The 15,541-nt window shown below is 40.4% G+C and overlaps 1 protein-coding gene across 1 annotated transcript in view; it reads left to right on the plus strand.

The window, feature by feature from the left end:
- Positions 1-1,209: 1,209 nt before the first annotated feature.
- LOC117562891 (calcium-binding mitochondrial carrier protein Aralar2) overlaps positions 1,210-15,541 on the plus strand; it is a 50,069-nt gene continuing 35,737 nt past the window's right edge. Inside the window, exons 1-5 of the mRNA XM_034240842.1 lie at positions 1,210-1,277; positions 2,755-2,799; positions 3,664-3,717; positions 3,842-3,984; positions 9,639-9,754. Of these exons, the coding sequence (XP_034096733.1) occupies positions 1,266-1,277; positions 2,755-2,799; positions 3,664-3,717; positions 3,842-3,984; positions 9,639-9,754 (370 nt within the window). The 5' untranslated portion in view covers positions 1,210-1,265. The remainder of the gene's footprint in view (positions 1,278-2,754; positions 2,800-3,663; positions 3,718-3,841; positions 3,985-9,638; positions 9,755-15,541) is intronic.

The following is a 15,541-nucleotide window of genomic DNA, read 5'->3' on the forward strand; positions in this document are numbered from 1 at the left end:
TGTGAGCTATGCCTAGCGAAGGCCATTTTTCGAGGAGCAGAGAGCCTGCTGGGAAAAATACAGTGGTTCATGCTGGGTCTCCGGGAAGCTGAAAAGCCATCGGCAAAAAGCTATGAATTATTTTGAGCGCAAAATACATTTTCTTTGAAGACTGTCGGGCCATTAGAGCCCTTTTGCTCCCTTTTAAATTGTTTTTATGCTGTGAGTAATGTTAACCTTTGCTTTTGTAGTCACGAAATTCTCTCTGCACCTTTTCCCCTCCTGGCACAAAGCACAGATGGGCTGGAAAAAGCTGGAAATAAAGTATAGGAACCATTTACTGGGAGAAAGAATGGCTGTGAGAGGAAGGAACTGAGGCTTTTATTCTGACGTCTAGACCACTGTTCCTTAGTAGTTACAGACTACAGTCCAATGTGGATAATAATAAATCCACTCGAAGATTATTCACTTTAAATATATTATAAAGCTTGAATTTAATATTGCAGTAAAAACTTTTAAATACTTTGCTGCTACTTGAGGTCCAAAATCATATAGGAATTATGATTCGTGAGTATAATAGTGAGTTTTTCAAGTAAGCGGTTTTATCAGTGGGAGCATGAGCTAATGGGCCCCTAGGCAAATACATAAAAAGGCCCCATAAACCAGAGCATCCACCCCCACATTGTTAACAGTCCCTTTGCATGTTGTTGTTTTTTGCATTTCTTTTACAGCAAAATCCTGTTTAAAATGACTCACAGTTCCCCTCTTTCTAATAGTATGTGACCCAAGGCAAACATGTAGGCTACTCAATAAATAAGTCCATCTATTAAAACCACACAGATGGAATCGGTAGCTTTTTGACTCGGGTGCCCTTGGGCCCAAAGATTGGTATTTTTAAAAACACCAATTGAAACAGAACAATAGTAAGTAATCATTAGTAATACATTGATTTAGTTATGGCGAAGCACCTGTGATATGACAAAACGTAGGCCATACCTTCTTGGCCTGATTGTGGCTGCTGTTGGTAGGATTAGGGTAAAACACAGCAGGGAAGATTTTATGGCACTTTCACTGAGTAGGTCAAGTTTAAGTCTCAGAGACAGATATAGAAACTCTCTCTACAACACACATTATCGGATCATTGAATGGACGTGACACGCACAGGCCACTGATCTGCTGACCTCTCGTGCCCAGCTGATCCTCTTTATCTTCCTTTCACTGCACCGGCGCGTGTCGTCACGCAGGAGGAAGTGCTCGAGACTAGTTGACGGTCAGCTCGCTTTAGCATGGCAGGAAAGGTAAAATGAGTTTTGCATTTAAGTTTCTGATTTTTGTGGGGAGCTGTTGCATTGTCAGTGATGGTGCTCGGTCCCGGGAGTGTCTCCACCGGAGCTCTGCGCCGGTTATAATGTGTTCCCGGAGGGCTCGTTTAATGCCGGGTAGCCTGCTTAGAGGATGTGCTAGAGATTAACTCTGACCATACGGCAATGACATTGAGGCTTTACTGTATCCGGTTAGCTAAATTAACAATGTAAGAGTTTGCGAACAGTTCCCTATTTATACTGAACTGTCATTTCATTATTGTTGCAAAGAGCAGTATACTGTTGCTGATTTGAATGCATGCTACTTATATCAGGCATCAGTCAACAGGTGTGTCCCTGCGAAATGAGTTCAGGTAGTGAGTGACAGGTAACCTTGGTTAGCATCATGCTATATGCTGTGGCATCCTATTCATTAACGTTAACTACTTGCAGGTGCAAAACGTTTCTACAGGTTTGAAGGGAAGTTTAAACATGGCTGCATGCTACTGTCATGGAAGCCTATTTGTTTACATTCTGTACACTTCAAGGCTGGATAATTGGACATTTCCTTCAAGCCACTTTGCTTTCTATTTTTTTTTACTTGTTAAGCCCCGAGCCTGTTTTTCAGGTCTCAGGCTCGAAAATGACATTCCCAGAACAAATGACCATATCTTCCCTTCTAAAAGGGTTAAATTAATAATATTTTTTCTCAAAGCAAGGTTACACCTGTGAGTTGGATGTAGAAGTGTCAGAATCAATATAGATGTTTTTATTTTAAAGTAAATTCAGATTGAACACACACAGTAAAAAAAATGTAAATTATTGTGTCCGTCCAAAAAAAAAAAATTACTTGTAGTGAAAACCACCCTTGAATGATGGGATGGTAGACTAAAAGCTTTAGGAATCCAAACTACAACATATAATAAGTACCCTGTATCAAGATTGATGCAAAACAAGTGAAATGTGACATTTTTAGAGATATTTAGCAACAAAAAAAAACACTTCTGCGGTCATTTGGGTGGATTTGACCTATCTCTGGCCCCCCTTGGTCGATTTTGCTGATTGACATCTCTTTCTAACCGTGAGAGCCAATGGAATCGAAGGGAACTCCCACATACTCCTTATTTGGTAATGTGTGTGTGTGTGTGTGTGTGTGTGTGTTGTGTGTGTGTGTGTGTGTGTGTGTGTGTGTGTGTGTGTGTGTGGTGTGTGTGTGTGTGTGGTGTGTGTGTGTGTGTGTGTGTGTGTGTGTGTGTGTGTGTGTGTGAGTCTGCCGCATAGCCAAGACCGGAAGCTGCGATAACTCTGGTGGCTACCATTAGCAGCTGACTTTTACTCTCCGATTTTTACATAAAAATGGAATTATGGATTATAAATAAAAATAATTATTACCCAGAAACATTATCAACCTATGGATTAACCGATTCAGCCACGTTTTTCTCGTTTAATGCCATTGAACCAGTCTTTTGATCAGATTTACAGCTACGGTGAGACGATCTCCCGTAAAAGCTCCGTAAAGGTACGTGTTGTGATGTCTGTGTTTGCTTCCCCTGTCAAGAGTTCGGATCACTCAGTGATGATATATATACCTAAATAATCTGTGGAACCTCAGCTTTAATCGGATATCTTGTATGTGCAGCTACGATAAGTAATAAGGGTATCTTTTATCTTGAGTTCTGTGCCAAAGTGCGTTAGCATTTTTCGCTCAGGGGTCATTTAGATGCTTCTTTTGAGACTTGTGTTTTGTTTTGGTAAAAATGGTTTGTATCGTCAGTTAGCTGAGATTATTCCCGTTAATCTGGTATAACACATTAATAGGTTCTTAAATATTAAGATCCCCTGAGACACAGTGTCCCCGGTAGGGACCTTGGGGCTTAGGAGCATCTTGAACAGTGTTACTAAAGAACAGTTAATGTCACAATAAAGGTCTGAAGCGCTGCAAGATTATTAACAGGAGAGAAAAACACCACAAGACATATATTTCTGCCTAACTAAATTAGGTTTATGGTGAACCATTTGCTTTCTAAGTTTTGTTACAGCTTTTGAAATATTTTCAGACTGTCACAAGTAAAATTATAGTTGATAGTCAAACGCACCATAAAAAGCTTATTATTGGACATTGAGTTTGGAGTATTTGATCTGCGATTCAGGTCAAAGAATGTGCCTCCAAGCCCAATATGATGTGTAGTGTGTCAGTTTTTTTGCAATATTTCTCTTTGCTTGTAAATTACGGGATGCTTAAGGCCCCTAACAGTATTCAATCAAAAATAACACGAACCTCTGTTGAGCAGCGTACTTCAAACAATACATGCAAAAGTGGGGCAATGTGTATACAAGTCATTTGACAAAACCATAGGACAAAACCTAATTTATTGTCTTGCAGGCAGTTCTGCCTAGGAGGGCCGACCCCACTGAGTTGAAAGCCATTTTTGAAAAGGTACGTTTTACCTATATACTTTGTGTTTGCTCTTTTGTGCTTGCCTCTTTAGCTTTATATTTGAAATCAGATTCTAAAGCTCAGCATGCGGCCTTGTTTCTGCATCTGGTTTTTCACTTTACAGTATGCCAACGTCAAGAAGAATGAGGAGAGCTTCATGTCACCACAGGACTTTGTGAGCCGCTTTCTCCATGCCCACACAGACATCCGGCTGTCGGACGAGGCCGCGAAGCTGCTGGCTGGAGTCGTGGATCAAAAGAAAGATGGGTTAGGATTCTCAATTTATCTGCTATTATTAGCTGAAGTGAATATGGATTATCGGCTATTATGAATAAAAAGATGTATGACGCAAAATGTGACCGATAGAGGGTAAATACAGCCATATATTTGTTTATAAATCAGTAAAAAATAGGGGATCATAAGCAGTGTCTTATGAGGATTATACTGTTTGAATACATCTCTGGCAGAAGAGGCCGATCTGACTGAAATTGCTATGCTGAGTTTCTGTTTAAGCCACAAATTCATCTCCTCTCACTAAGCCAACTCCTAACTAGTAAGCCTATCAAAGCTATCAGTACACATTATTTATCCCTTTGATCTCGTGTGACTACCTCTCTAGTGTTATTTTGCATTTAATAAACAAACCTATGCCTGAATCCTTTGGTGTAAAAAATTCACAGAGGGATGTTCATACTTGAATTATCAGAGACATCAAACCACCAAAGGCCCCTTTCAGGTGTTTCCTTCTTTGTAGATACACCCCCAATTTCACACTTACTCCTCCCCCCATCCCCATCACCCCTGTTTTTTCACATTAATATGTATGTATTTAATGATACATAATGATGGGTAATAAAATGTTAAGTCAAAAAAGATTTTTTTTTTACATTGCCATGGTAACCACCTGGGCTTCTACAAAGAGCAAAGTGCACATGGCTGCGTAGCTTCATGTTATTACATCTGCTTTAAGGTGTGTGTGTGTGTGTGTGTTTGTGTGTGTGTGGTGTGTGTGTGTGTGTGTGTGGTGTGTGTGTGTGTGTGTGGTGTGTGTGTGTGTGTGTAGTGTGTTTGTGTGTGTGTGTTGTGTGTGTGTGTGTGATGTGTGTGTGTGTGTGATGTGTGTGTGTGTGTGTGTGTGTGGTGTGTGTGTGTGTGTTAGTGTGTGGTGTGGTGTGTGTGTGTGTGTGTGGGTGTGTGTGTGTGTGTGTGTGGTGTGTGGTGATGTGATGTGTGTGTGTGTGTGTGTGTGTGTGTGTGTGGTGTGTTGTGTGTGTGTGTGTGTGTAGGACGCTGAGAATGGAGTAGTGTGGGGGTTTTGGAATTTGGAAAAAAAGGAGCAATGTGTCACAACACCACCAAGATAAAAAAAACACACACGTGCACTGATATTGCCCATGCTATTCCAGGAGCACTCTGTTGCATTGTGTGGGCTTTGGAGCAGGATAAATGGTGGCCCGTGGCATCAGGGTAAATCTATTAGGAACCCATGGCGCTCCAGGCTTTGATCTAAACCTCCTTTTGGTTTTGTGGAGGGGAATGGAAATGATATATGGGGGCCAAAACAGGAAAAAAGTCCTGGTTAGACCCCAGGTTTAGATGTGATTTGTTTTTTTTACAGTTGACATTGGAAAGGCTTCATGATGCTCATTCTCTGTGATGTGTTATTTTTCTACTAAACTTTGATAGATGAATGATTCGGTGAGACAAAGAGTCTCGATGATTATTCGGCAAACCTGTGTCTCGTGAATACAAACCAAATGGATATAAAAAGTAGATATGATGCACTGTCAGTGGTAGCTGAAAACACAAATGCATTGTTTTTCAAGCGCTCATTCGGACAAACCTTATGAATAGAACGGAGCACAAGACAAAACAAACCACTTTAGTGACTGTATTTTCATCCTGCTCGCCCTATCTCATGCAAATATGTTTTTGAACAATACGTTTGGTACATGAGGGGTAGTGTATTTGAAGCCAGTGCGCCTGCTGCTGTTTTTGCCAGATAGGACTCCATTTCAACAAGATGAGTCTCGGGTAATAGATTTAGCAGGGGGTCGGATAGCAGGCAGCGCGCTCGTTTTACTTTTCTGTTGGAGTTTATCTGTGTGAGAGATATTTTACTTAGATGCCATTGTGTGTATGTTATTGGTTTGGTGTGTATGTGTGGTGATATAAACAGAGAAAATGCATTTGTCTGCCTCCCTGCCACTGTGTAAATCAGGGGATATAGTGACAGTCGTAACAATCTGTTACGTGGAAAATCACTTTCTCCCTCTTATTCTCACCGCTGGCAGTGAGACAGAGACAGATGGATATAAAAGAGAGAGACTGTGGAGATGTGTACATTTCCAGGAATCAAATGGTTATGTGTGTATGCACTGACACACAGAGCCACAAGATGGTTAGCAGATTTCTCCTTTTACTATTTATGTCCTCTTTTCTTATTTTGCTTTTAACTTCATATGCATTCCTTCGCTACCATCCCTGTCTCTTTATACACTCGCACATACCGTAATGCACTCTGAGCTTTATCCATTTCATTTCCTTCAGACTCCCTACCTTTCTGTTTCTCTATTCCATCTTCCCTCTGATATTTTGATACAAACCTCTGTTCAGGTGTGAAAAACCCCACTCCCCCTCATAGACTCTTGGAGGTTTTAAAAGGGAAAAAAAAAGTTGTTAAGGTTGCATGCTGGGAAAATAGCAGTCTGCCAGCTGCTGTGGGTATTCTAGACTTGTTCTGGTAGGTGTCCACTCTTAGAAACCGAACAGATACTGGCAGCTTGCACTCATCTGGGTGTGTTTTTGGGACGTGTGTGTCTGTGTGCAAGCTCGCTCCAGGTGGGTGGAAGGCTGTCAGTAACAATGCCAGGATGTCAGGGACAGGGGATTATTGAAGCCCCTCTAGGCTCCTCTCTCCCACTACTATCAATGGAGGAGAGCTGTCTTTCTATCAGCCGGGCCTAACCAACACCATGCATTTATGTTACTTGTAAACAACGTTTCGGCGCCTGGTTTTTCGGTTCAGAGGAGTGTATTTAGATGCCTACTGAGAGGAGACAGAGATAAAAGCCATTTGGCTAAGATAAAAACAAACAAGAATATATGGAAAATGGGGTGGAATTGTTATGCCGGACCAACTTAGCGAAGACAGTTTAAATTGGATTGTTTTGGCATCCTAAGGAAAACATCATTGAGCTGTCATCTGTAAAGACACATGCTAGAATCAAGTCTTTGTTTATGTCTTGTGTGTTACGTCTCCCATCTGATACGTGTCACGAATATGTCTGTTTGGAGACTCAACAAAATCCTGCAGAGTAAAGTGAGTACACAGTACGCTGAAGAGATGCCATGCTACAGTATCACATTTTTCCTGACTCCGAAGTTCATCCCGGGCAGCCCTGGACACATGCCATAGCAGTTGATGGTTGGGAGATGCTGTCAGAGGATTTGATTGTTGAGCGTCTCATTGGGGTTGGGTCGGCATAGCAGAAACCGATGGCTTCCCCCTCTCATTGTAATCATTTTGCAGCCGTCATGGCGCTGCTAATCAACCATCATAAGCTTCATCCCCGGCTACAGAGCTGTGTGTAAATGCTTAAGAGTACGTGGAATGTTTCTCGTGTGTGTTATGGAGATGCCCCCTGGATCTTGTCTGCGCTCCCTGGTCTAAACCATGGTCCAATCCCTCCATGATCAGCAGCCCTCTCAGTTACAATAATATACTGATTATCCGCGTCTGGGAAAACACAGACGGGACAACCAGCGTGCATGTAAAACGATGCGTGTGAAAAAGAAACATTTTACTTTTTCCCTCCGCTCCGCCTGGGAACATTTGTGATTTCTGAGTCTTTGCACTACATTTCTTAATTAGCCTCTCTGAGGTATAATTCCAGAGTGTACTATACCTCTGTCACAAAAGAAGGATCATTACTGTACAGTTTGATAATATTCCAGCAGTGTGAGCAAAAATTGTATTAGCTTTGTTTTTAGCAGTAGATCCACAGCAGTGTGCTTTTGTGCCCCCTCCCACCTACCTGCCATCAGCAGGGCCCCGCTCTTAAGAACTAACTGCTTAGGTAACAATTAGCTTTCCTTTGCAACAATGACGGCTGATTAATTTGCCACTGAATCAATCAACCAATGTTTATTTATATAGCCCAATATCACAAATGTTACATTTGTCTCAGTGGACTTCACAGTTTGTACAGAATATCAGTATGACAATACGACACCCTCTGTTCTTAGACCCTCACATCGTACAAGGCAAAACTTCCAAAAAATGGAAAACCCCACAGTTTAAAGGGGAAAATGGGAGAAACCTCAGGGAGAGCAACAGAGGAGGGATCCCTCTCCCAGGACGGACAGACGTGCAATAGATGCCGTGTGTAAATTGAAGAGATAATACATTTTACAGCATAGGTAGAATGAATTGGACTGTATGCTCTATTTATTCACTCTATTTATTCACTCTTTCTCCCACATACACATATATTTACTTTTTTACTCAAACCAAGTGCGGGTCTGAATATTTTGGGACTGTTTTCGGCCTCTTCTTATTTTTTTTAAATTGGCATTTTTGCAGACTAAAAAAGACAGTAATCTAAACATGGAATAGGCAGTTACTAATTTGATATTTCTTACTGGTAATATGTTTTTCTAAATAACATTTTGTCAGTGCAAATTGGTTCTGTTTCTCAGCCTGTTTTTTATATATATAATGTTTTTTCAAGTACATATAAGGATGCACATAAGCACCCACGTCAAATAGTCCAAACAAATGCATCTCAATTTCATCAGCACAATAATTAATTAAAAATGTAATCATTGCACCCCTATACTCCCCCCTTGGAAATTGAAAAAGGTTTAATAGATGGATGCTCGGGGACTGCATCAACACTGACCCAGTCTGTAATTATCGGAGCCATTTGTGAAATTCATAATGGACTTTTGGCAACAGTGAACCAGGGCCTGAATAAAGGCTAGACTGCGTGGTCCAGTTCTCCACAGCAGAGCTCTCAGTGGGTTCTCACAATGGAGTTGTTTGTTTATTTCCTGTTATTGATGCGTGTGGGCATTAGTTTACTATAGAGTGACAGGAGATAGAATAGTAGTTAACAAAACGCTGACAACTGACTGACTAACTCGGTAAAAGAGGCAGCAGTATAATTACAACACGTATCTGGTGTGTTTACATTTAATTTAAAGCTTTTATTTCTGTGTTAATGCAGACAAAAGTTTCCCCATTTCACTTTTTTTCTTCCAGCTTTGCTTTTCTAGACTTTTACTCTAAACCGCGTTCTTTGTAATACGTTTATATTGAGATGGATTATATCTCCTTAATTTACTCCCAGCTTCCTCCTCTCCTGTCTACTTGTTTAAAATGACACAGTAAAATATAAAACTTCAAATTTCATTTTCTTTTCTTCTGCTGTTGTAAAGTTAGCTTTCTCTATACCAGCTGCCAGCTCCGACTGGGAACACACACTGAGCTTTTGCATTTTCATTATTTTCTTGCCATCACGCTCAATGAGTTTATGACATTACACGTGGAATAACAGACTCCTGGATAAAAGGCCTCTTGGATTGTGCGTAACACGGATTGATGGGTTGTCTCCGTGTGCTGGTTTGCCACTGTGTGGCAGTAATTACAATGGAGTTTAATGCAAGTGTGCATGTGTTAAAATATCCAGATTTGTATTTAATATATCATTTTATTAGTACAACTTGGCTTAAGTCTTTATTATGTATTATATGACTAAATGAATATCAAAGAGTGTGTTTCCCAGGTGTAGCTGTAGATTAAGTATTTACAGAGAAGTTGAAACTTGAATAGCACTCATTAATAAATCAACTCAAATGGCAGCATTCACCAGTGTTTCACAGCTCTACATATCCTCTTTCTTCTACCCTTCTCTCAGGCTGATCTCCTTTCAAGAGTTCGTAGCATTCGAGTCGGTGCTGTGCGCTCCAGACTCGCTCTACATGGTCGCCTTCCTGCTGTTTGACAAGGCAGGCAGTGGAATGACCAGTTTTGGTAAGTAACTCTGATTTACGGGGTTAGATAGAATGATACTCAAGTTCGCAGGTGGAGCATCTTACTGAACCGTTAGCATCTATATGGTAGGTGCTGCTACGTGCTTTTCAAGAGACCTGGAATTATGTACTGAGACTTTAAAGGGGACCTATCATGCAAAATTCACTTTTTTATGTCTTTTATACATAAAGATGTGTCCCCGGTGTGTCAGGGAACTCACACAGCGTCAGAAAATAAAACCCTCTCTCTTTTACTCCGTACCCAAATCTCTACGTCCGATATGACGTAATATCGGAAATGTAGGCTGGCTTAACACCCACGGCCCTATCAGAAACAATGCCCGACTGTTTTGGACGTAATATGGTCGGTGCATGTTTACATTAGCATCGCTAACACTCAGAGCTAACCTGTACTGGAGAGAGCATGTGTGTGAAGAAGCAGGAAATAAAAAGGAGAAGGCAAAGAGAGAAAGCCTTTGAGCTCCATACTGTTTCAGAAATAATCCTTGATAATCCATGATATGGCGTTTCATCACGGCAGTATCTGCCGGTAGAATCTCCCGCATGAGCTCAGCCCCCTGCTTTTTTTTTAACCTGTTAAACCCCATCCGCCCGCCGGCGGGGGGAAAAACGCATCATCTGCAGGAAACAGCATCTGAGGGCTTCTTAATATTTAATAAACTATGAATGTTTCATATCCATGAAACGGGAAGAAACTCAGCTAACTGATGATATGAACAATTTTTTGCAAAAAAATCACAGAACTCACGGTATAAAACCCTTATTACTTATTGTAAATGCAAATCCAACCCAGCGATCAGCATCGTGAGATTACACAGATCCGATAGATATCTGTATCATCACTCCATGATCAGAACTCGCGAAATGAGAAACAAAAACAGACATCACAACACGTGGCATTAGGTAGCAAACACGGCAATAGGTCTTACCTTTGTTGTTGTCTGATCAAAAGTTGTCTTCAATGGCATTAAAACGATAAAAACGCTGCTGAAGGTTAATCCATAGGTTAATCCAATGTGTCTGTCACTTTGAAATGATTTCTGATAATCCATCAGCAATAAACCTAGTTTTAAGTTTTCAGATTTCAGAGCGTAAGATTTCGCTTTGGGAAAACTGCGTGCACATAGCCCCCACTATTCAATGGTAACGTTGGTGTGTATGTGGAAATTCCCCTTCGATTCTATTGGCTCTAACGGTTCAAAAGAGATGTCAATCATTTGAGTTTTTTTTCTAAATCTCTCTAAAAAGGTCAAATGTCACTTGTTTTGCATCAATCTTGATACAGGGTACTTATTATATGTTGTACTTTGGATTCTTAAAGCTTTTAGTCTACCATCCCATCACTCAAGGGTGGTTTTCACTAAGTACAAAAGAATCTTTGGACGGACACTATAATTAAAACATTTTTACTATGTTCAATCTGAATTTTCTTTAAAATAAAAAACATCTTGATTCTGACTGTTCCACATCCAACTCACAGGTTTATCATTACTTTGAGAAAAAAGATTATTAATTTCCCCCTTCTTAGAAATGTAGTTATGGTCATTTGTTCTGGAAATGTCATTTTCGAGCCTGAGACCTGAAAAACAGGCTTGGGGCTTAACAGGTTAATCAATTTTTTTAATTTTTTGTATTGCTTTATACCCAAAATCAGCACTTTTGAAACAGGAAGTGAAATAGAGGGATATGAGGCATTGCTAGAATGGGTGATCTGTTTAGTATTTTGAGCAAAACACTTCATAGACATGTTTTTTTATATATTTTTATATATCTGAGACCTATGCTATTGCCTAAAAATAGCATGATAGGTGCACTTTAAGTACAAATCACATACACTTTCACATTTTCAAATATTGGTGTTATGCTCTTTATTGAGTCTTGACCTCCACTCTACAAGTTAAATGTTCCTACTATCCTGTATATACTGTAAGCCTCTTTTTGAATAATAGGGGCACACAATTAGCGAGGATAATGCATATTCTTACTTTGCGAAAAAGAGGTTTGTGTAGATTAACAACTTTGTTATGATGTAACTTAAAATAAAAGTATGAGCATTGCTTTTGTTTCTCTGTATTTGACATTTAATAAATGCTTCAGACCATCCTGACCATGCACTGAGCATGTGTCTCTTGTGCAATGCAACACTGAAGAAGTTTCCACGCAAACTATTTGTTTATTTGTCAAGGGTCTGACCCCTGCTCCTCTATTCTGTCATCTAAAAACCAAAATACTGTTAGTGGTCCTCTATCTTTTCTGTAAAGAATGTAAGGTTAGGTTTGGAGGTGGAGAGGGTGTTGGCAAAGTTAAAGATGGAGGAGGGGGTGCGTAGATCATTGTGTGGTGTGTGTGTGTGTGTGGTGTGTGTGTGTGTGTGTGTGTGTGTGGTGTGTGGGTGTGGTGTGTGTGTGTGTGTGTGTGTGTGTGGTGTGTGTGTGTGTGTGTGTGTGTGTCTGTGTGTGTGTGTGTGTGGTGTGTGTGTGTGTAGTGTGTGTGTGTGTGTGTGTGTGTGTGTGTGTGTGTGTGTGTGTGTGTGTGTGTGGTGGTGTGTGTGTGGTGTGTGTGTGTGTGTGGTGTGTGTTGTGTGTGTGTGTGTGTGTGTGTGTGTGTGTGTGTGTGTGTGTTGTGTGTGTGTGTGTGTGGGTGTGTGTGTGTGTGTGTGCTTGGCCCCCATTACTCTGCTGCCTGGAAGCTTGGAGGTGAAAGGGAAGACACTTTGTACTCGTTGCTTATTTCACATTTGCCTAATTGATTTAAACAAGTCTAATGCCAGCCTTCTGTAGATGTGCGAGGCGTTAGCACATTAGGCTTGATTTGAAATGCAGCGCACACATCCCGCTCGTAAACAGGGAAGAGTAAGTGAATTTCATTTTAATTGTTGCTGTCGACAGGGTGCAAGATCATCGCGGGTGATTATATATGCACATATGTAAATTTTCATATTTAAAAGGATCAATTAGAGTGACGTTGTCTTGGTGGCAATTAAAAGGTCTGCTGTTTTTCTGCGTCTCTCAAAGGTTAATGAATATCCCAATGCCTGAGAGTTATGAGACTCGCATACAAGTGGAAAATTGCATGAAAAACATACCACACATCATGTCATCCACAAACACTGACTGCAGTGTCTGCCATTTGCATCGGCTACCATTTCACCAAAAGCAAACAACTTGTGACTGAGATTATAGACTTGTCAAAGTTGCTTTATTGTGATACATTACAGAATTCCCCTTTTTATCCTCTGCTCCCTTTTCCTCTCTTCAGATTCAAGTCACCAAGGCACAACATAAAGAACTCCCTTCTTTATTACCTTCTAAAAAACATTAATAGCTAAAGCTTACGTCACATTAAAGACACGTTTGTTTTCAACGCAATAAATGTCTGAACTTTGATTTCTTTTTTATTTAATATTTCTATAAATCCATTTTATTTGATAATAACCTGAGTTATTTCTGCTGAGCACACACGGGGCTCTGAGTTCTTAGCACCTAAACTAAATGTGTAATTTGATGGAATTTCGAGTTAATAAAAATTGCAATGTAACATGGCATGTGAAACGCAGTTGTGCGTCAGCCAGAAAGTCAAAAACTAAAGAGGACTGAGTGTTGACAGGTCTATAAAATCTGATAATATAAACGGCGGGCACTGAAGCGGCCTCTCTTTTAAAGAGTTAAAGGCTGTATATTTATTGCCTCATTAAAGTGTAAAAAAACTGTCTTCCTTCAGAAGGTAAGGCTGAGCTGAAGTAAATATCACCTTTCTCTTTCTCTCTTTTCCCCTCTCCGTGTCTTTATAAAACAAATTGTTTCTTTCCACCTTTTCCTTTCTGCACTCGTTCTGCGCGGCTTGTTTGGTAATAAGAAACAGGTCGCTCTATTGGTTTGTTTTTGTTTCTTTAGTAAGGCTGTAATTTAGGACTCATGTTCAGTGTCTCTCCACTCCGCTGGCTGCAGAGGCTTAGAGGGTTCAGGCAGAGGAACATAAGTGAGAAGAAAAGGCTTTCCTCTGAATACACAGCCTTTACTTCTGCCATGTGGCATTCAACACTGATTTAGAGTTGAGGGACTTAAGTCTCAATCAGAGCAGAATTGTGTTCTGGAGATTGACGTTGACATTTTGCCACAAACAGTCACGGAATTTTTTTCTTTCCTAAATCAAATAATTAGTAATGTTAACCGCAAGATAGGAAACACATGCTGTTTGTTAAGATCTGACTCACAAGGCTTTGTACACACATATTTATGTCTTTATTAGAGCTAACTAAAAGAGAAAGTAGTATTTTTGATAATTGTTCGTTACAAAAACATAAAGAGAGGAGAATATTTAGGGGATTTTAATGAAGGTGAAAACCTTATACATGGTTAATGTATAGTCATTAGCCTTACAAATGAGGTGTAATCTGTAAAACCTAAACAGAAGTGTCTTTTATTGTAAATAATTTGTACTATTTGGAGGAAAAGTATAGTTGATTTGTTGCCTCATTGCTTGTATATTTTTGGTTAAATTGTCTATACCAGGGGTAGCCAACACGGTGCCCGCGGGCACTCAGTCGCCCGCAGGGGCAACATGAGGCGCCCGCCGGGCACGTTCTAAAAATAGCTCGCCAAGCAAATCCAAAATGTATAAAATACACAAAACAAAAAAGGAAATGTAATTAAAAGAATCTCCCCCATGCATAAACGAAACCTAAATCATAGCGAACTCTATCTACTTACTACAACTCTATATCTATCTAACACCCCTCCTCCCCCAACCCCCACAATGAATATCGACCAATCATGTTCTTGCTTGATTTGCGGGACCAGCGTTGCAGTCGGGAAGAAAAGCAATGTGGCACCTCCCCGCTGATTTTCCTTCTGGCAGAATCTACACATCAGCCCCATTGAATAGCCCATCATGCCAGCCAACACATGAGGGCCAGAGTTTTACTCTGTGTGTTGCAACTTGCATATATATTTATTCCACTTGACGCACACACACGCATGGCGTAATCTCCAGGGGGGACATGTCCCCCGCTCTTTTCGAAATCCCGTTTGTGTCCCCCCACTTTACAAATATGTTTATTATTATTTTTTAACGCAAGCCGTCATCGCCACGGAGGAGCACACAACCTGTGTGTGTGTGAGTGCACCCCTTTATCTATTTAATATAGATAAAGTAAGAAATCATTCCAATGTGTACAATAGGACAGTACAAAAACAGTTTAAAAGGGGAGTGATTAGTAAAATATGCATAAATAAAAAGAAAGAATGCTAACTAGGTAACACAAGATAAGAATAAACAAGTTTAAATGATTTATTATTGGTTGTGATGATATTCCAAAGATGTTTGTTTCTTGAAAAGTATTCAGCTCCCTTTCATCTGAGTGTTGAGAGCTGTATCCATAAATTCATGTTGTGCTCAAAGTGCACCAGATTGATGCATTTCACTTCAACACTCAAAGAATCTTCCCGGGGGTGCATGCCCCCAGAGCCCCCTAGAGGAGGTGAGGTCCCCCCTGGAGGATGTGAGGCCGCCCCTAGAGGAGGTGAGGCCCACCCCCAAATAAAGCAGGTTAAAATAATTAAATTGAATACATGTTCTTTTAGTAAACACTGAAAACGGGTCCCAAAGACCCAGACAGCACACAAAGGTTAAAGGTAAGCATATAATAATGTTAAAATGTGCTAAATATATACACTGCAAAAAACAAAAAAAAGAGGAGTAAAAGTAGCCCCCGACTTGTTTTATTGTTTGAAAGTAGCCCTCATCCTAAAAAAGGTTGGTGACCCCT

This window comes from Gymnodraco acuticeps, unplaced genomic scaffold (genome assembly GCF_902827175.1).
Source record: "Gymnodraco acuticeps unplaced genomic scaffold, fGymAcu1.1, whole genome shotgun sequence".
Taxonomy (NCBI): domain Eukaryota; kingdom Metazoa; phylum Chordata; class Actinopteri; order Perciformes; family Bathydraconidae; genus Gymnodraco; species Gymnodraco acuticeps.